The sequence below is a fragment of the Trifolium pratense genome, linkage group LG6 (genome assembly GCF_020283565.1).
Source record: "Trifolium pratense cultivar HEN17-A07 linkage group LG6, ARS_RC_1.1, whole genome shotgun sequence".
In the NCBI taxonomy this organism is placed as follows: Eukaryota; Viridiplantae; Streptophyta; class Magnoliopsida; order Fabales; family Fabaceae; genus Trifolium; species Trifolium pratense.
In genome coordinates this window covers 11,507,698-11,528,029 of record NC_060064.1, presented here as the reverse complement: position 1 = coordinate 11,528,029, position 20,332 = coordinate 11,507,698, and the positions used below count along the sequence as shown (strand labels likewise).

The following is a 20,332-nucleotide window of genomic DNA, read 5'->3' as shown; positions in this document are numbered from 1 at the left end:
CTAATAAAGATCGTCAATATATTTGGTGTCAAACTTACAAATGGAGTAATTTGATAAGTATAAGTTAAAACAAATTGAAAAATTATATAATTTTTACTGAGCTGTCAAACTTTAAATGTGAAACTATTTATTTCGAAAAACACTTTGCGCACCGTCACCGAGCCTCCGTCTCCCACCGTCGAAGAACCTAGACCTAAACTTCTGACTCCGCCACCTGCGAAGCCACCGTCGCCCCGCCGGCGTAACTGGAGGTCCCATTGCCGAAGTCCAAATCCTCTAGCGTAAAATTTGATGGCTATCAATCCTTCTCTTCAATTTGGATATCAAGGAAACACAGAGTCAAACCCTTGCGGTTTGGAGTCAGCAGCACCAGCTACGCTTTTAATCAAACACCTTCCAGACGCTATTCCTCATGACACTCTTTCTCGACTCTTATCCCATTACGGCGCTTCCTCTGTTCGTCCTTGCTCTACTGGAAGGTATCATTCACCTATTCATATTGTTACTTCCAATTCATTCATGTTATAATTGCTTTGTATAATAATGCAGGTTGAGAAATTGTGCTTTTGTGGATTTCAAAAATGATATGCTAGCATCTCAAGCACAGCGTCAACTAAACGGGTATTCTTTTCCAATAGTTTGCTTGCTTACTTAAATTTCTTATGTTCAGATAAATTCACTGCATATTCCAAAAGATGCCTTTGGTTCAAAGAAATATATTTTGATATTGTGATATATATCCTTTTTAGTTGTTTATTGATTTTACAATATTAAATTCATTAATCAGGTTAAAATTTCTTGGTAAAGTGTTGTCAGCAGAGAGAGCTAGTAAGCCAAATGAGAATGCGGGAAAAAGCAGTGGAACTCAGCTTCGAAAAGACTCTAAAACATCAGCACTGAAGAGTGAAAATGTAACCAAACCTATTGACGGAGATACAAAATCAGGAGGCCTACCTATCCCCGAGCCAATTGCCCATAGACTTGGTGTTGATTACCCATTTCCTCCTCATCTTGAGTATGCTTCTAAATGCCACTTTTCAGTTGTTTGTTAGTATTTGTCGTAGTTGACGCTTGACTTGGGTTAGCCTTCTTAGCTTTAGTTGTTAAACTTTGAGTTTAGCTGACAGGTACCACTGAGGTTCTTTCAAGTCTTGCTAGTTAGCAATAGGTAGTTTTAACAGTCACTGCTATCTGTGCCAATTTTAGACGCGGTGTTTATTTTCATTTTCCTACTCGTATTGAATATATTACTTCTCTCTCTGCAGTCACTACTCAGTAGTACTACTGCTATTATTTGCTCATTTGTTGCAGTCGTTAAAAATGAAATCAAAGAAAAGAAAATTATTGTAAACTGTGTGGATAATAGTGTCTTGCATCAATTTAAAATCTGAGAAATTTGTGTAAAATTAAAGTTTGGCTGGGCAATGTTCTGCTAATCCATTTTACTTGATGCCATACTCGTGTGAAATTATAAATGTCTTGAATAGATAATAAAGAGTATGACTATGAGGGGATTAGGATAAATGTCTTGAATGGATAATTAAGAGTATGAGGGGATTAGGAAAAAAGGGGCTATTATGTAATAAATAGTATGGTGAGGTTATATGGTAAATGAAGAGTGGTTTAAGATGCTTAGTTGCCTTAGTAGTATATATATAGTGAGGTTAGGGATGTGTGGGAGAAGGTACGATTTTAGTTTGTTATGGACTATTGGCATCTTGCCTCTGTAGGAGTTGTGCTCTGTGGGCCTTAGAATATTCATCGTTTTGCATTTTATCTTTCATTTTCAGAAATAATACACTATTTTCCAGTATTTGTGCATTTTAATCCATTCCTTCTATTGATTCTATATAGTCTATAGGGTCTACCTATTCCCTAGTTATTCTTCCTCTGATTTTTGGACTTTCCCTTAACACCTTGTTCTGCTGGATGTACTGCAAGCATTTATCGTGTTACTAATACTATCATCTATCCTATTATCAATGATGGAAAACTATTATGCATGATGATTAGTTTATAAAAATGATTTTTTAAGTGTAAAATCATTTTGTTTGGTTTCCTCATATTGTTTTTCAGGTATGCTTATCCTCCACCAGATGGAAATATACTGACCAACATCGTGAATGCTCTAATTGCTGTTCCTCGCTTTTATACTCAGGTTGGTCTAGTATTAAACGAAGCTTAAAGGATTTATCGGTTTCTTTCACCAGCACGCGTAGCATTTTCTGTGTGCTCATTTTATGTTGAACCCGTCATATTGATTATACCTCTCTAATATAGGTTCTACACTTGATGAATAAAATGAACATTCCGGCTCCATTTCGCATGGCATTACCTACGCCACCATTACCTCCAGAGGTGCCAGCCCCACCTCTACCTGTGCCTCCTCCTCATTCTGTAACCACAAAACCTCAGTCTGCAGCTATGTCTAGTGATGAATCAGAAATGGAATCCTCAGATGAGGTAACATCTTCGCTGCTTGCTAGGGATCAAACTGAGCCTCTATATTTTATCGATCCTTTGTATAACAACATAAATGTTTCTGAAGTGGTATACAACATTTATGTTTTGTTTTTCATCCAGTAACATACATTGTTATGACTAATAATTGCATACTCTTTACTTTAGTTTATTGTTTAATGAAAAATACATTGTTATGACTACACGCGGTGCTTAGGTTGCCCTTTCCTGTTGTTGTCCAATATGAGAAAATTTTCATTGAAACAAAAAATTATTTTGTAAACGAATATCAAACTATAACATCATGGTGCCGATAGGAGTTTTTTTTTTCTTCATGCTTTTAGTGAAATTTGATTATCAAAGGAAAAGTAATAAAAGTTTTTTAGCAGGATGGTGGAGCAAGAACTCAAAATTCTGGACGGAAGCGTGCCAGGCGTGGGGCCATTGTTGGCCCTGCTATTGATAAAGATGTGGCTCATGAGGCTGTTGGAGTAAAACCGGCCACCTTGATCCCAAAAAAAATCCCGATGATTAAAAAGAACCCCGTCTTAAAGGTATGTTCTTTTCTTGAGATTGATTGCAGGAACGTATTAACATTGTTTTTAGCTATTAATTTTGTTTTTCCTTATAATTTTGCAGATAAAAATTGCTCCCAAAGCAACCCTGGATGAACATAAGGAGACTGGCACTGGACAAGAGTTACCAGAGCCAGAAAAAGATACTTTAGATCCCAACAAATTTTTGACTCCTGATGAATTAGAGAAAGGAAAATTGCCTCCTGAGGAAATCTTATCTCTTCCAATGTTTAAGGTATGGATCTTATCTCAGTCTAATAGAAGTCAAAAGGTTGGTAGATGTAAGCTGGAAACTTTTAACTTCTTTCAGGATACATTTATCTGATTGCATTAGTTTCCTTCAGATATTTACTTGAAAGCAAGTGTTGAAATTGACGAGTTTTTACCATTCTACACTGACATGGTTCAGTGGAGGGAGAAATAATATGTTATTTACATTTTGCTTACTGATGCGAAAACTCTGCAAGTGCACAGATCTATCGTGTAGTTTTAAAAGATATCGATCCCACAGGGACTATTTTCTCAATAATTCGCTTGTTTTTAATAATCGTAAGGTCAAGGCTTTAATCAAAAGAGGAATTCTAATTAATAACTAAAATAAATTTGACTTTTTTTAAAAAAAGGATAAAACTAAACCGGAATGTGATTTTAGTCGCCTCAATGGATTCGGTAATTAAACTGTGTTTTGAAATAATGTTACTTTTTAACAAACTGAAATTGATTAAAAGATACGCGTCTCACACTCTCGCGCTATTGAGTAATATCGTATAGATATAAAATAAATGTTTCACTTTCGCTCTCGCACTTACTTATAAAAATACTTTTTGAAAATCAATTCAATTTAATTAAAAAGATCTAGTTTTCTCAAAACAGTATTAGTTTAAAGGATATCGTCTCACACAGTTCGTGCTGTTGAACTATATCATAAAATATAAATAAATACTTCACTCTCGTTCTCGTATTTATAAAAATATTTTTCTGAAAACTAAAGTAGTTTAATTAATTTTTAAAGAGCTGTCGCGGTGTTTAAAAATAATGTTCAGTTTTTACTATCCGATATAAATCTCACACTGTCGCGCTATTAATTTATACCTTAATTAATTTTCACTCTCGTGCAAAATCTTTAATTTAATTATTAAAAACTGAACAGAAAACTAGATTGAAAAAAACGTAAGTCACAGATTAATTACCAAATCCAGATTAGCTTCCTAGTTCACATTCCAGTTAAATAGATTTAGCTGCGCATGATTTTATTTGACAAGATACTGATTAAATAATTATTAGTTAAACGAAACATTTAAACAGAGTAATCATAAATTAAACAGAGCATATGAATAAACGGTACGAGTATCAAACTGGAATACAATAAAATTAAACTTGAATCTGTAATTATGTTAAAGCATAAATCTGAATATTGAAACTGAATAAAAGTACTGTATTAAAACTTACAAATACTAGTGAAACTAGTACAGGTACACAGGAACGAAGGAAATCAAAGACAAACTGATTGAAACTGGAACTGGAAGTGTAAGCAGCAACACCACACCTTTTTGCTCCGTAAACTAAAACACTTAACAACTAAATTTTGAACTGAATTTTTTCTCTTAAAAATCTAAGTCTGCGTAGAAAAGGTGAGAAAAACACTGACTAGTGTTCTCTATTTATAGGCTTTATGAGATAAAAATATCTCCTTCGAATTCGTTGTTCCGTTATAAGAAACGTGCATCCCAATCGTAGTTACTTCCACCGAAATCTGAGGAGCAGTTGAGGATAAAGCGGTGTGAAACGTGTCCGTGAAAATAGGAAACAAACACTACGTTGCGGGTGCTATAAAGCACATGGCGGGCGCCATGTATACAAAGTCTGTGGCAGGTGCCACAAGGCACATGACCAACGCCATGTGTTTGTTTGGACCACATGTGCCTGGCACATGCCAAGTGCATGTGGGCTTGGCTTGTTCGTCCAATTTCTTTTGGGCCTCTCTTCCATCTGATCCAATGTCTTTTTGATCTACTTTGACATTAAATTTGTGACCCTTTTTTCTATTTCGAGAAGTTCCGGAAATACCTGTAATACACAATAAAAAATGATAATAATACTACTAAAATGCAAAGAAAAATAATAAAATATTAAACTAATATTTTAAAATAGATACTATATTTTTCAGTGTTATCAAATTCCCCTAAACTTGAACCATTGCTTGTCCTCAAGCAAAAAGATATATCATTAGTGATAGAGGAAACAAAACATAAAACGTCCCTTGGGTCCCCTATTTAATCTTGACCAAATAAAACAAGTCAGTTCATTTATCACACTAAAGATATCATAAAAACACAAATCACACGTGATCATGAATTTCTTCCTTATATAGACCGTTTCGAATTATTTTGCCATTCCCGAACTTAACTTTCATCTCATCTTTCTTCATCCTTTTTTAAACCTCTGGTAATCACATTAAGCCCGTTATCTATTCACACACACATGGCAGTGAGTCTGTTAGTGATTATGACCCGATTTTGTTTCTCATTATTTATTTCTCTTATTAACATAAGACAAATTTATATCTTAGAGGTGTTTCGCAGTTGGGCTAAATGACCGGATGAGGGTCACCTGACTTAGAATGCGTAGTCCCTTTTCAGATTTATACTACCTTTGTTATTATTTATCATCATTTTTCGAAGTCATTCACTTATATTCGTTGACTCTACCGCTTAGATAGTGATCGTAGATGGTGCCGACTACCTATAGGTTTACTCAAGGATTAGTAAAGTTCAAGAAATTTAAGCTCGGGTGAAGGCACATATCCAAATTGATCTACATAATTAAGAAATTTATGGTGTTAAAATGATATAGCTAGTATGAAAATGTACTTACAAGAAAATTCGGTCTTAATTACGTCAGTGACTTTTTAGAACATCGAAATTGTATTGTTTCTCAAAAAGAAATTTTTTTTGTTATGGCTCAAGATTTTGGAAAAATTGAAAATAACCTGAAAAATTTATTTGCATAAAAAATAAGGTAAAAAATAAAAAGATAAGTAAAAGCAGTAAAGTCCTCCTCTAAACTTAAATCCAACATTGTCCCCAATGTTGTGACTTAAATAAAGGAAAGGAACGTGTAACCTGAAAAATGGCGAATCATGGAGGAGGCTGCGGGTATCTCTGAAAGTTGTCAAATTGCAATCTCAAATCGCTTATGTCATAAATGACGCGATCGAGTTGTTGCTGTTGTCGTGCATGGGCAGCCTCCAACTGGTGTTGATTGCGGAGAATAAGAGTTTGTTGTGTTTGCATTGAGTTCATTTGTTCCAACATCCCCTCTTGTTGTTGGTGAATTGCATAAAAGAGGCCATCACGCTCTTCATTCAAAGCATTTTGGGCGCGCAACTCATTAAGCACATCATCGATGGTGCTCTGGCGAGATGAGGAAGAAGGACCTGCAAAAGGGTTAGAAAGAGGTGTGTCGTGTGCAGGTGGAACAAAAGTGTGGCCCCCATCAGCAACAACATTATCAGAATTGTTCGTGGGGGTTTCATCTTCAGGTGGAAAATACAAAAAATTATTGAAACCACGAACGTCAGTTCTTTCCGGGTTAGGAAAAACAAATTCACGGAAAACACTATTATTAATCATTAAATATAAATGTCCATCTTTTGCTTCCTTCACTAATTTCATGCTCTTCACCATATCAAAGTCAATTGAGCTTATAGGCAGTGAAGTAAGATTTCTGAGTCGGTGTTCTAATCCTATGGCTTTAGCAATTGTGGTGATCAATCCACCAAAAGTGATAGTTCCGCGTTGAGAAGTAACGATTGAGCGCATATGATTAAACATAAAGGGAACAGAATTAATTTTTATTTTTTTAACAAAAGCAAACAAATAATAAAGCTCTTTTGAATTTACTTTGTTAGAATTTGCCCGACCAAAAATAGTGCCAGCTAGTAACTGGCGAAAATATCGAACGGCCGGATTATGAATTGCCGAAGCGCGGTTACCCTCAAAGCTAGTAGTATTTTTACCGGTGAGAGCTTTCCACATATAAACAAAAGTTTTTGACCATAACGCATCATCAGTGACTTCACATACCACGTGTATGAGGAAAATGTAAAAGATCAGCCATAACGTGGAAACTAAAAGCATATTCTTGATTAAACATTCTAAAATTGATAGTCCCACTAGTACTGTGTGAATCAGGGACAGTGGAAATTTTAAGTGAACTTAGGAATTCAAGTGTCAATCGAACATAAACTGGGTTAGCTTGTGATAGGAAATAATTGAGATGGAGAGAATCAAGCATAAAATTGACACTATCATACAAACCTAACATTTTTAAACAAGATTCATCACAATACCTGGTTGATACAATTTCTCTAGTGCTTAACTCTTGATAAAGACTAGCTTGCTTTTCATTTCTGCCTTGCCTAAAGATGACTTCATGGTCTGGTTGAGCCATGATAATTTTGTTTTTCTTTGTAAGCTTCGTGCAAGTGTAAATGGTAATGTACTTGTGAGGACTATCTTGAACAAAAGTGTTGCAAAAGAGATGATACTAGAAGGGCGGATGAATTAATTAGGAGAAGTACTGAGTGAAATGAAAATTGAGGAAGGCTTGGTATAAGGTATGGCGCCAGCCATATGCTGTGTGGCGCACGCCACATGCTTATTGGCATGCGTGTGTGGCGCCGGCCATATGTGTGTTACCTGACACAATTTTGCTTTTGTCTTTATATTGGGTGGCTTATAGTGTGTTGTTGTGCATGTGACTTGCAGAAAATTAAGTGTAGCTTGTTGCATATAGGGTCATGTGAGCTGATAAATTTTCTTGTTGTGCAGTGTGTAAGAAATGCTTTTGACTAGACTTAACAATTATGTGGATACACTATAATTGGATATTGACCATAGTAGTAGTAGCAAAGCAGTATCTTACGAACTAAAAAAATTTAACTAAGTTGAAAAGTATATATATATATAGATGAAACATGCAGAAAAAGAAAATCTAACATGAAAATACGTGCATAATTTATTAATACCAGAATAAAATAATTGTATCTAATTGAGAAATTTATGCAGGAAAATTAAATAGTTTGGATGCATAAAAAATAAAATACTGAAAGCGGGAAATAAATGTTTTCTTTCGCGCAAATTTATTCAAAGAGGTGTTTCGGCGCGAAAGAAGAAAATATGACAGATGTTTGTCGTCAGCCACTAGGTGGAGTTTCTTCAGCCGCATCAGGAGTAGGCTGGGCTTTACGAATGCTACGAATGTCATCTGTATAGTGATCAAACTGATTATTAACAATGTTCATGAATTTATGGAAATCACAGCTGAGTGTAGAAAGATCTGTACGCAGCGTGACAATCTCATCTTGCAGGCTCGTGATTGCAGCTTCATATTTGTTCTTTAATGGAGGGACAATAGAGGAGTTAGCCTGAGGGATGGGAGATGGAGGTCCCGGAGTGTAATGGTAGAGGGGGGGGTTTCGGGGTCAGTCTCACCGTGTCCTTCTAAGTCATACAGCCAATTTTGTTTATTGTGCACGCTTGTTTTCTCAGTATTGGGTAAGGTAAATTGGTGCACAGACTCAAAATTAATCAATAATAGATACTCCACAGGTCCCAGGTTTCCTATTAGGTGTTGGTTAAAGCAAAAGATTATATCCATGGGTTGGATACTTGCAGAAGGAGTGACACAGGAGAGTTGGGCGTGTAGACCTAATGCCCTAGCAAAAAAAGTTACGAAGCCACCGATACTAATGCGGCTGGTTGGTTCCTTAATTATTTTAGCAATATTGTTTAGGAGAAAGATAGCAGCATTAACAGGTCTGTTTTGGGAAACACAAAACATCAGAAAAAGTTCTTCTTTGGTGACGGTCTGGATGTTTGTAGGTTTCCCGAAAAATGTATGAGCGATGATTTTGTGGAAATATCTAATGGCTGGGTTGTGAATTTCGGTGTTATACCTAGCAGAAAGAGCGGTGTTTGGGTTTCCGGATATGCTTCCCCAATAATAATCGAGTTCGCTATCCATAAAGGTATCATCCAGGACTCTCGTAAAGGCATTAAGGCCACTAGGGACTCCTAGGATTTCAGCTATCTCATGGGTGGTCAGGTGATAAGTATGTCCAAGCATCCTAAAGGTTACTAGTCCTCCATGAATATAAGTCCCTCGGTTGGGTTCATATTTGAACGAACTCAAGAATTCCAAAGTCAAGTTGCGAAAGGTGGATAGGTCGGAGAAAATAAAGTTATCCCACCCCAGCTGGTGGACAAGATACCTCACACTCTCGGATATTCCCAGGGCTATCATAGTGTTTCCATCAGGGCAAACATGGGGGGACATTTCTTTCTGGAAAAGAGATTCGTAGCGCTTTCGTTGCGTGTTACTTCTGAAGGATGTATTCTGATTATCAGCCATTTTTTTAATCTAAATCTGTTATTTCACAAGTAATCACAAGGGTTAGTGCTGATCAAAAAATTATCATATTTCTCACTTCCACATAATTCAAACATAATAAGAACAAAAGACAAAAAAGATGAAAATAAAGAAATGAAAAAAATCATGGGTTACCTCCCATGCAGTGCTTCATTTAACGTCGGTAGCTCGACCAGGTAAAAGTTGAAAAACTAAGTTGTCGGAGGGAGATCATCTAGCTTAAAGCTAGAGGAATATTCTCCATCGCTTGAGATATAGTAATGCTTTAGACGCTGCCCATTAACAATAAATGTTTGTTTTGATTGACTTTTAATTTCTATAGCGCCGCTTTGGAAAACTCTATTGATTTCAAAAGGTCCCGACCATCGCGATCGGAGTTTTCCAGGGAACAATCGTAACCTAGAGTTAAAAAGGAGTATAAGTTCTCCCACTCTGAATTCTCTCTTATGTATGTGCCTATCATGCCATTTTTTAGTTCGTTCTTTGTATATTTTGGCATTTTCATAGGCGTCTAACCTTAATTCCTCTAGTTCATGCAAATCTAATATCCTTTTTCTACCGGAAGCTTGATAATCCATATTAAGGGTTTTAACTGCCCAATAGGCTTTATGTTCTAATTCTACCGGCAAGTGGCATGACTTTCCATATACGAGTTTGAACGGAGTGGTTCCTATGGGTGTTTTGTAAGCTGTTCTATAAGCCCATAAAGCATCGTCAAGCTTTACGGCCCAATCCTTTCTAGAAGTGGAAACAGTTTTCTTTAGGATTGATTTGATTTCTCTATTAGAGACTTCAACTTGGCCGCTTGTTTGTGGATGGTAAGGTGTTGCAACTCGGTGTTTCACTCCACATTTCTTTAATAGACTTTCGAATTGCTTTGATATGAAGTGAGATCCGCCATCACTTATAACTATCCTAGGGATTCCAAACCTAGGGAAAATGGTTTTCTTGAACAACTTAATTACTACTCGCGTATCATTTGTAGGTGAAGCTATGGCTTCTATCCATTTTGACACATAGTCTACGGCTACGAGTATGAATTTATTACCCATGGAGGATGGAAAAGGTCCCATGAAATCTACTCCCCAAACATCGAAGATTTCGACCTCTAAAATGTTATTAAGCGGCATTTCATTTCTTTTGGAAATATTTCCAGTTCGCTGGCATTGGTCACACTTTGCAATGAAAGCGTGGGCATCTTTGAAAATGTTAGGCCAGTAGAGTCCTGCTTGGAGGATTTTATGGGCAGTTTTAGACGTGCTTGCATGTCCGCCATAAGGTGATGAGTGGCAGTGGTTGAGAACGCTCTCTGTTTCTTCTTCAGGGATGCACCGACGAAAAATTCCATCAGCGCCTCTTTTAAATAAGAGGGGCTCATCCCAATAATATTGTTTGACGTCATGAAAGAACTTTTTCTTCTTTTGATAGGTTAGTTCAGGTGGTAAAACTCCGGCGGCTAAGTAATTGGCGAAATCAGCGTACCATGGAACAATGATTTGTGCTAATGCGGTTTCTGTGTATTCATGGCTGATTTCCTTTTTGTTAGGAGGAAGATCAGATTGGGTAATTAACCTATCACAGGGGAAATCATCATTAATTGGGATTTTATCTTCTTTGATATCATCAAGTCTAGATAGATGATCCGCCACTGTATTTTCTATTCCTTTCTTATCTTTGATTTCTAGGTTGAACTCTTGTAGTAGCAGTATCCATCTCAGGAGTCTTGGTTTTGCATCCTTTTTGTTTAGGAGATAGCGGATTGCTGCGTGATCAGTATAAACGATGATTTTAGCTCCTACCAAATAAGAGCGGAATTTGTCGATGGCAAAAACTACCGCTAAGAGTTCTTTTTCTGTTGTGGCATAATTTAGTTGTGCCGCGTCTAAAGTTCTACTTGCATAATAAATAGCATGTAGCTTTTTGTCTTTTCTTTGGCCAAGAACGGCTCCTATAGCGTAATCGCTGGCATCACACATGATTTCAAAAGGTTCACTCCAATCAGGAGGTTGCATTATAGGTGCGGAAATCAAGGCTTGCTTAAGGAGCTGGAATGCTTCCATACATTTATCATCGAAGATGAATTCAGCGTCCTTCATTAAAAGACCGGTTAAAGGCTTGGTTATTTTAGAGAAATCTTTAATGAATCGCCGATAAAAACCGGCATGTCCTAGAAAACTTCGTATTTCTCTAATTGTTTTGGGAGGTTGAAGGTTTTCAATTACTTCTATTTTAGCTTTGTCTACTTCTATCCCTCTATTGGATACTATGTGTCCTAGTACTAGTCCTTCTTGAACCATGAAATGACATTTTTCCCAATTAAGTACTAAGTTCACTTTCACACACCTTTGTAAGACCAACTCTAGATTGGCGAGACAACCTTCGAAACTTTCCCCATAAACTGAAAAGTCGTCCATGAAGACTTCCATGATGTTGTTTATAAAGTCATCGAATATAGCCATCATACATCGTTGGAAAGTCGCAGGGGCGTTACATAATCCAAATGGCATTCGCCTATACATAGTCGCAAAGGTACCAACAGGACAGGTGAAGGTAGTTTTCTCTTGATCATCGGGGTGAATTGGGATTTGGAAAAATCCGGAATATCCATCTAAGTAACAGAAATAGGAGTGTTTAGCTAGACGTTCAAGCATTTGATCGATAAAAGGCAAGGGAAATGATCTTTGCGAGTGGCTTTATTTAATTTCCTATAGTCAATGCACATTCGCCACCCAGATTCGATTCGTTTTGAAACGGCTTCTCCCTTCTCATTTTTCACTACTGTAAGTCCTCCTTTCTTAGGTACCACATGAACAGGGCTGACCCATTTACTATCGGATATTTGGTATATGATGCCTGCATCAAGAAGTTTCAACACTTCCTTCTTCACTACTTTGCTTAAGATAGGATTTATTCTTCTTTGGTGTTCTCTAGAGGTTTTTGCGTCTTCTTCTAGTAAGATACGATGCATACACACAGAAGGGCTTATACCTTTTAGGTCGGAGATGTTGTATCCTAAGGCTGCAGGGTATTTTCTTAAGACATCTAGTAATTTCTTGGTCTCTATAGGGTTTAGGTCAGCATTTACTATGACTGGACGATTCAGGTCATCATCTAAATATTCATATCTAAGGTTTTTAGGTAGCGGTTTGAGTTCTAGCGAAGATTGTTTAGGTTCCGGCGTGAGATTGGGTTCGAATGGAGGTTCCTCTCTCAAGTTATCTTCTATACTAAGTTTTAGTGAAGCTTGGCCTTCATCTATAGGAGGTTCTAGAATTTCTATTTCTTGAGGTAGTTCTTTCTCTATTTCCTTAACACACTCTTCTATTATATCGATGGCGTAACAAGTGTCTTCTATTGCGGGTGTTTTCATGAATTTAGAAAGAATAAACTCAATTTTCTCTTCTCCTACTTCAAGAGTGAGTTTCCCTCGCTTCACATCTATTATTGCGCCTGCAGAGTGGCTAGGAAAGGTCTTCCTAATAGAATAGGAATACAAGCGTCTTCCGTGATGTCCATTACTGCGAAATCTGTAGGGATATATAGCTGGCCAATTCTTACTGGAATATTTTCTAAGATACCTACAGGGTGTTTGATCGAGCGATCAGCTAATTGAAGGGACATCCTAGTAGGTTTTAGATCATTTAAGTTTAACTTTTTGCTAATTGAGAGGGGCATTAGACTAACGCTGGCTCCTAAATCACAGAGTGCCTTATCTATTACAAAGTTGCCAATCACACAAGGAATTGAGAAACTTCCCGGATCTTTTAGCTTAGGTGGCATCTTGTTTTGAAATATGGCACTGCACTCTTCAGTAAGTGCAACGGTACTATCATCATCTAGTTTCCTCTTGTTTGACAGAATTTCCTTAAGAAACTTAGAATAGGTTGGCATTTGCGCTATGGCTTCGGAAAAAGGTATAGTTATGTTAAGTTGTTTTAGAAGTTCCACAAACTTTTTAAACTGACTATCTGTTTTTGGCTTTGCGAGTCTGTGTGGAAAGGGGATAGGAGTTTTGTAGATAGGAGTTTTGTAGACAGGAAGTGAATCTTTTTCTTTTGTTTCTTCCTTGTCCTCCGGTTTAGCGCTTTCAGACTCTCTTACGGTATCTTTCGAGGTTTCCTTTGCCTCATCGGTTTTCTCATTGTTTTCCGGTTTCTTAACAATACGAGCAACTGGGTCTTGTAATTCTTTCCCACTCCTAGTTGTTACAGCATGTAAGGCATTCGCGTGCCCTTTAGGATTTGGTTCGGGTTGGCCTGGAAAAGTGCCGGCTGGAGCGGCGAGAGCTGCTTGTTGTTGTGCCACTTGAGAAATTTGTGTTTCTAACATCTTGTTATGGGTGGCTAGTGCATCTACTTTGTTTGATAATTGTTTCACTAATTCATTCGTATGAATATTTTGGTTTAGGAATTTGCCCATCATCAGATCAAAGTTAGATTTTTTAGGTGGCTGGGTTGCAGCTTGTTGTCCCATTTGCTTTTGAAAACCTGGAGGTGTTTGACTAGGGGGGAATAAGGCATTGTTATTTTTGTAAGAGAGATTAGGATGGTTCTTCCAACCAGGATTATAACTATTGGAGTAAGGGTTCCCTTGGGCATAGTTTACTTGGTCGAGTCCGGCAAGTAATTGACATTCGGAGGGTATGTGTCCGGGAACTCCACATAGTTCGCAGTTTGGCTGCACTGCAGCTACGGTAGCTGGTAGAGTTAAACTTTCCAATTTCTGAGAAAGGGCTTCTATTTTGGCATTGACATGGTCTATGCCTCTTACTTCGTACATACCGCCTTTCGTTTGGGATTTTTCTATGGCAGCGCGTTCGCTTCCCCATTGATAATGGTTTTGGGCCATGTTTTCTATAAGCTGGGTGGCTTCTTGGTAAGGTTTATCCATCAGCGCTCCGCCTGCGGCTGCATCTATGGTAAGTCTAGTGTTATATAGCAGCCCATTATAGAAGGTATGGATTATAAGCCATTGTTCTAAATCGTGGTGTGGATAGAGTCTCATCATATCCTTGTATCTTTCCCAAGCTTCGAAGAGTGATTCTCCATCTTTTTGCCTAAATCCGTTGATTTGGGCTCTTAACATAGCTGTCTTGCTTGGCGGGAAATATCTGGCCAAGAATTGCTTCTTCAATTCGTTCCATGTAGTGATGGAGTTTGTAGGTAAAGCTTGAAGCCAAGCTCTAGCTCTGTCTCTTAAAGAGAACGGGAAAAGACGGAGTCGTATTGCTTCGGGTTCGACACCATTGGCTTTTATCGTGTCTGCGTACTGCACAAACACTGAGAGGTGGAGGTTCGGATCCTCCGTGGGCGAACCAGAGAATTGGTTTTGTTGCATGATTTGCAACAGCGCGGGTTTCAATTCGAAGTTCCTTGCTTCGATGTTTGGGGGCGCGATACTCGAATGAGGTTCCTCTTCAGAGGGAACAGCATAGTCCTTGAGAGGACGTTCGCGTTGAGCCATGGGTACGAGGTTAAACTGTTTTTGAAATTCGCGGATTCGGCGTTGTAAATTAATATAACGCTCTATTTCAGGGATAGGTTGTTCTAATGGTTCCTCGGAGGTACAAATACTGGGCATACAACCTAATTAAAAGGGTTGCCTTAATCGTTACAGATTAAAAACTAATTAGCGAAAATTGACTAAATTAGTCCCCGACAACGGCGCCAAAAACTTGTTGGTCGATATTCCTGCAAGTGCACAGGTATATCGTGTAGTTATAAAAGATTATCGATCCCACAGGGACTATTTGTTAATATTATTTTCCCGCTTTCAGTATTTTATTTTTTATGCATCCAAACTATTTAATTTTCCTGCATAAATTTCTCAATTAGATACAATTATTTTATTCTGGTATTAATAAATTATGCACGTATTTTCATGTTAGATTTTCTTTTTCTGCATGTTTCATCTATATATATATATATATACTTTTCAACTTAGTTAAATTTTTTAGTTCGTAAGATACTGCTTTGCTACTACTACTATGGTCAATATCCAATTATAGTGTATCCACATAATTGTTAAGTCTAGTCAAAAGCATTTCTTACACACTGCACAACAAGAAAATTTATCAGCTCACATGACCCTATATGCAACAAGCTACACTTAATTTTCTGCAAGTCACATGCACAACAACACACTATAAGCCACCCAATATAAAGACAAAAGCAAAATTGTGTCAGGTAACACACATATGGCCGGCGCCACACACACATGCCAATAAGCATGTGGCGTGCGCCACACAGCATATGGCTGGCGCCATACCTTATACCAAGCCTTCCTCAATTTTCATTTCACTCAGTACTTCTCCGAATTAATTCATCCGCCCTTCTAGTATCATCTCTTTTGCAACACTTTTGTTCAAGATAGTCCTCACAAGTACATTACCATTTACACTTGCACGAAGCTTACAAAGAAAAACAAAATTATCATGGCTCAACCAGACCATGAAGTCATCTTTAGGCAAGGCAGAAATGAAAAGCAAGCTAGTCTTTATCAAGAGTTAAGCACTAGAGAAATTGTATCAACCAGGTATTGTGATGAATCTTGTTTAAAAATGTTAGGTTTGTATGATAGTGTCAATTTTATGCTTGATTCTCTCCATCTCAATTATTTCCTATCACAAGCTAACCCAGTTTATGTTCGATTGACACTTGAATTCCTAAGTTCACTTAAAATTTCCACTGTCCCTGATTCACACAGTACTAGTGGGACTATCAATTTTAGAATGTTTAATCAAGAATATGCTTTTAGTTTCCACGTTATGGCTGATCTTTTACATTTTCCTCATACACATGTGGTATGTGAAGTCACTGATGATGCGTTATGGTCAAAAACTTTTGTTTATATGTGGAAAGCTCTCACCGGTAAAAATACTACTAGCTTTGAGGGTAACCGCGCTTCGGCAATTCATAATCCGGCCGTTCGATATTTTCGCCAGTTACTAGCTGACACTATTTTTGGTCGGGCAAATTCTAACAAAGTAAATTCAAAAGAGCTTTATTATTTGTTTGCTTTTGTTAAAAAAATAAAAATTAATTCTGTTCCCTTTATGTTTAATCATATGCGCTCAATCGTTACTTCTCAACGCGGAACTATCACTTTTGGTGGATTGATCACCACAATTGCTAAAGCCATAGGATTAGAACACCGACTCAGAAATCTTACTTCACTGCCTATAAGCTCAATTGACTTTGATATGGTGAAGAGCATGAAATTAGTGAAGGAAGCAAAAGATGGACATTTATATTTAATGATTAATAATAGTGTTTTCCGTGAATTTGTTTTTCCTAACCCGAAAAGAACTGACGTTCGTGGTTTCAATAATTTTTTGTATTTTCCACCTGAAGATGAAACCCCCACGAACAATTCTGATAATGTTGCTGCTGATGGGGGCCACACTTTTGTTCCACCTGCACACGACACACCTCTTTCTAACCCTTTTGCAGGTCCTTCTTCCTCATCTCGCCAGAGCACCATCGATGATGTGCTTAATGAGTTGCGCGCCCAAAATGCTTTGAATGAAGAGCGCGATGGCCTCTTTTATGCAATTCACCAACAACAAGAGGGGATGTTGTAACAAATGAACTCAATGCAAACACAACAAACTCTTATTCTCCGCAATCAACACCAGTTGGAGGCTGCCCATGCACGACAACAGCAGCAACTCGATCGCGTCATTTATGACATAAGCGATTTGAGATTGCAATTTGACAACTTTCAGAGATACCCGCAGCCTCCTCCATGATTCACCATTTTTCAGGTTACACGTTCCTTTCCTTTATTTAAGTCACAACATTGGGGACAATGTTGGATTTAAGTTTAGGGGAGGACTTTACTGCTTTTACTTATCTTTTTATTTTTTAGCTTATTTTTTATGCAAATAAATTTTTCAGGTTATTTTCAATTTTTCCAAAATCTTGAGCCATAACAAAAAAAATTTTCTTAAATCTATCGTGTCTATATAATAAAAATCTGTTCGTGAGCTTACACCTTGAAAAAAATTTAGAAGTAGCCTCGTATTTCCCAGTGTTGATGAGTTTTACCTAGAAAATAAACTTTGGTTTCATTGGTGGAACTCTTGCTGCTGGCAGTTTAACCTTCTTTCATTGCACCGCCGGACATTCTTATTGTTTTTCATCAGATTTTTTACTACTGAATTCTTGATGATGAAGTGGTTAATCTAAATTCTAATGGAACTTTGTGACTTCTAATATTTTTAAATGCTTCTGAAAATAGGATTAATACTTTGGAATTGTGCATGATTTAATAGTCTACAAATTGTTTGATTTGGGAGTGCTTTCATGGTGTACAAATGTATGTTTATGAGACTTGCATTATTTAACTGATGCATTGTGCAGAACTATTTACCGGGAAATCCTGCTTCTGTGTTGTATATTAAGAATTTGGCGAAAGATGTGATTGCTGATGATTTCTATCTTTTATTTGGTGAGTTTTCTAACTTTTACTATTCAGGCTTTGTTTAATATTTTTCTCTTGCCATTCAAATGCGTTGCCATCGAAAAATTAAACATAATTCAGGAACCTATTAAAAATACGGATGCTTTTAGATTTCCGTAGTATATAACTATTGTCTCGTGTTAATTCCATAGCTTATTTGATATTTCTTTTGTTTCTTCAGGGTCCTTCTTTGGAAGTACTGAGGCTGCAAAGTCTGATCTTCAAGTCAAACTGATGCAGGTAAGATCTTGATTGTTCCATGATAAATTTTTACTCTTTATGTTATGCAAACGTAGAGCCAAAGTTCTAGTCGCTTGCTAGAAGATGATCCGGTTAAATAACGAGTTGGTGCAACTCACGTTATTCAGAGTGCTTATTCAACTAACCAGTATTAATGTACCATGAAAGTCTTGTACCAGCATATTTGTCAGCCATAATTAATAGCTAATTTTGAAATTCAGGAAGGAAGGATGAAGGGTCAAGCTTTTTTAACATTCCCCTCCATAGAACTAGCTCATCGTGCTCTGGTATGTTTCTCACGAGATATTGATTTTCCCCCCTTTTTTTAATTGGTTTTGAAGATATATATGTTTAAGAGATAATTATGTTTGAAGATTTTCTTGCCTTTGTATCATATCAGTCCATTTTCTTGCGTTGGCATAAAATTCTTGCAAAAATTTGCTAAATATCAATCGATAATAGCTTGTTTTGGAGATAGTAACAACCACATATTGCAGATTGAAAAGCTAATAATTTTATTATTCATCTTATTTTCATGAGCTTTGCTGAAAAGAATCAATTAATCAAATTATTATTTTCTGACTTATTAATGTTGTTTGTATTGCATATCAACATTGGTTGCAGAATGTAGTGAATGGATATGTATTCAAAGGCAAGCCAATGATCATTCAATTTGGCCGGAAGGGAACTTAATATATGGGAATAGAAGGGATGTTTTCCACATTGTGTTTAAAAATCATGTGATTCTCCGTTGCTCATTTCTTGATGACATGCACAACTACAGATTGCTAATTAATGCTGCATTCCCCCCATTGAATGACTGAAAGAGGACTCTGCGATATACCTAGACCGCAGACACCAATATTCATATGCATTCTTCTTGGGTGTTTATTGAGATGTTCAGGTGAAAAACTAGATTGCATAGGAGTCTAAGATTCAGAACCAGATTGTTAGCAAGAGGAGTTGGAAACCAAGCTAATCTAAGCAGACCAAGGAAGTATTGCTATTGCTATTGCTATTGCAGTGCAGTACCGAAAAAAGTTGTATTTTAAAATTATCTTTATCATACAAACATGATCCTCTTGGTTAAATTAATTGTACAGAAAAAATATGGTGGCACTGGCACTTAGTTCATTTTCTGCTGTAGTACTAAACATTATAGGGTACTTGTCTGTCTGTCCATTGGACCTATGTTATTTATATTTCCCTTTTCTGGTAGGTATTTGGTTGATTGTAATTTTTTGTTTTCATTTTATGAAGGAATATTCAGTTGTATTTTTATTTGTAAAAGGCCTCTTTCATTTCCTGACGTTGGGTTCATTCGCGAACAAGACAAGTTTAGCTAGGAGCCTCCTTATTGCCCCTTTCTTAGTAGCCGAAGTATAGGCCTGTGTGGCCCCGGCTGCTTCTATGAAGAAGGCGGCGCAAAGGAGTCTCAAAGCTCTTTCAAAGTGTTCAACTGAATCACATAGATAAACAAACTTAATCCAAACACAAATATTTACAGCTTTTCTAGATTCCTGAAAGGACATGAATGCTGCATGAGAAGGTGATTGTTCATTATGAAATGAAAAGAAGCCCTCACACTGTTGGATCGAGACAAATAACTTAAATTAACAAATTCAATTGATGCATGCATGCCCCTCCAACCACAATTTGTGTCACAACTAGTTTTTAAAGCACGGATGATTTTGTTTTATTATAATCGGATTTTTTTTTCTTCTGTATATAGTAGAAAAATGAATTAAAACAAACTTATAGAAGCCAACAACTTTTATTTCTACGAGAAAGTCTAATATATGCACACTTACATAAATGAAGAAAGAGAAAAGATAAAAGAAATTAATAATGAGTGTTTTTAAAATAAATAAAAAATATGAATATTTTATGTGTGTGCGCCTAAACACTTTACATTTATATGTGTCTAGACTTCCTCTATTTCTACATAAACAGGGAACTACCTAAAGATCAAATTTGAAAGAAAAAAAAATCAATGGCTTATATAAAGGTCTAGTAGATAAGTAATGAAGAGGTATCTGGCCAAAACACACACATAAAACTGTGCATAAAGATAAATGAAACAATGGAACTACCATATTTCAATTTTATTTGGCTTATATCACAAAAACTAAGGGTTCGTTTGATCTGCTAAAAAATAAGGG

The 20,332-nt window shown here is 36.9% G+C and overlaps 1 protein-coding gene and 1 non-coding gene across 2 annotated transcripts; both read left to right on the top strand.

The window, feature by feature from the left end:
* Positions 1 to 88: 88 nt before the first annotated feature.
* LOC123890072 (U11/U12 small nuclear ribonucleoprotein 65 kDa protein) lies at positions 89 to 19,479 on the top strand. The gene is made up of 11 exons (XM_045939609.1): positions 89 to 479; positions 550 to 621; positions 788 to 1,015; positions 2,077 to 2,158; positions 2,281 to 2,463; positions 2,850 to 3,014; positions 3,100 to 3,270; positions 17,831 to 17,918; positions 18,112 to 18,170; positions 18,392 to 18,457; positions 18,795 to 19,479. Exons 1-11 carry the CDS (start codon positions 292 to 294, stop codon positions 18,861 to 18,863), a joined length of 1,371 nt encoding a protein of 456 aa, XP_045795565.1. The 5' UTR covers positions 89 to 291; the 3' UTR covers positions 18,864 to 19,479.
* Positions 14,446 to 14,552, top strand: LOC123893317. The gene has a single exon (XR_006803425.1). It is a non-coding gene; the product is annotated as a small nucleolar RNA R71 (small nucleolar RNA).
* Positions 19,480 to 20,332: the final 853 nt, after the last annotated feature.

What these genes read in the sequence shown, in the direction of transcription:
- LOC123890072 (XM_045939609.1), top strand. Translation starts at nt 292, where the DNA reads ATGGCTATCAATCCTTCTCTTCAATTTGGATATCAAGGAAACACAGAG. An exon ending in TTCCTCGCTTTTATACTCAG is followed by an intron (nt 2,159 to 2,280) that starts GTTGGTCTAGTA and finishes TCTCTAATATAG; the next exon opens with GTTCTACACTTGATGAATAA. An exon ending in AAAAGAACCCCGTCTTAAAG is followed by an intron (nt 3,015 to 3,099) that starts GTATGTTCTTTT and finishes ATAATTTTGCAG; the next exon opens with ATAAAAATTGCTCCCAAAGC.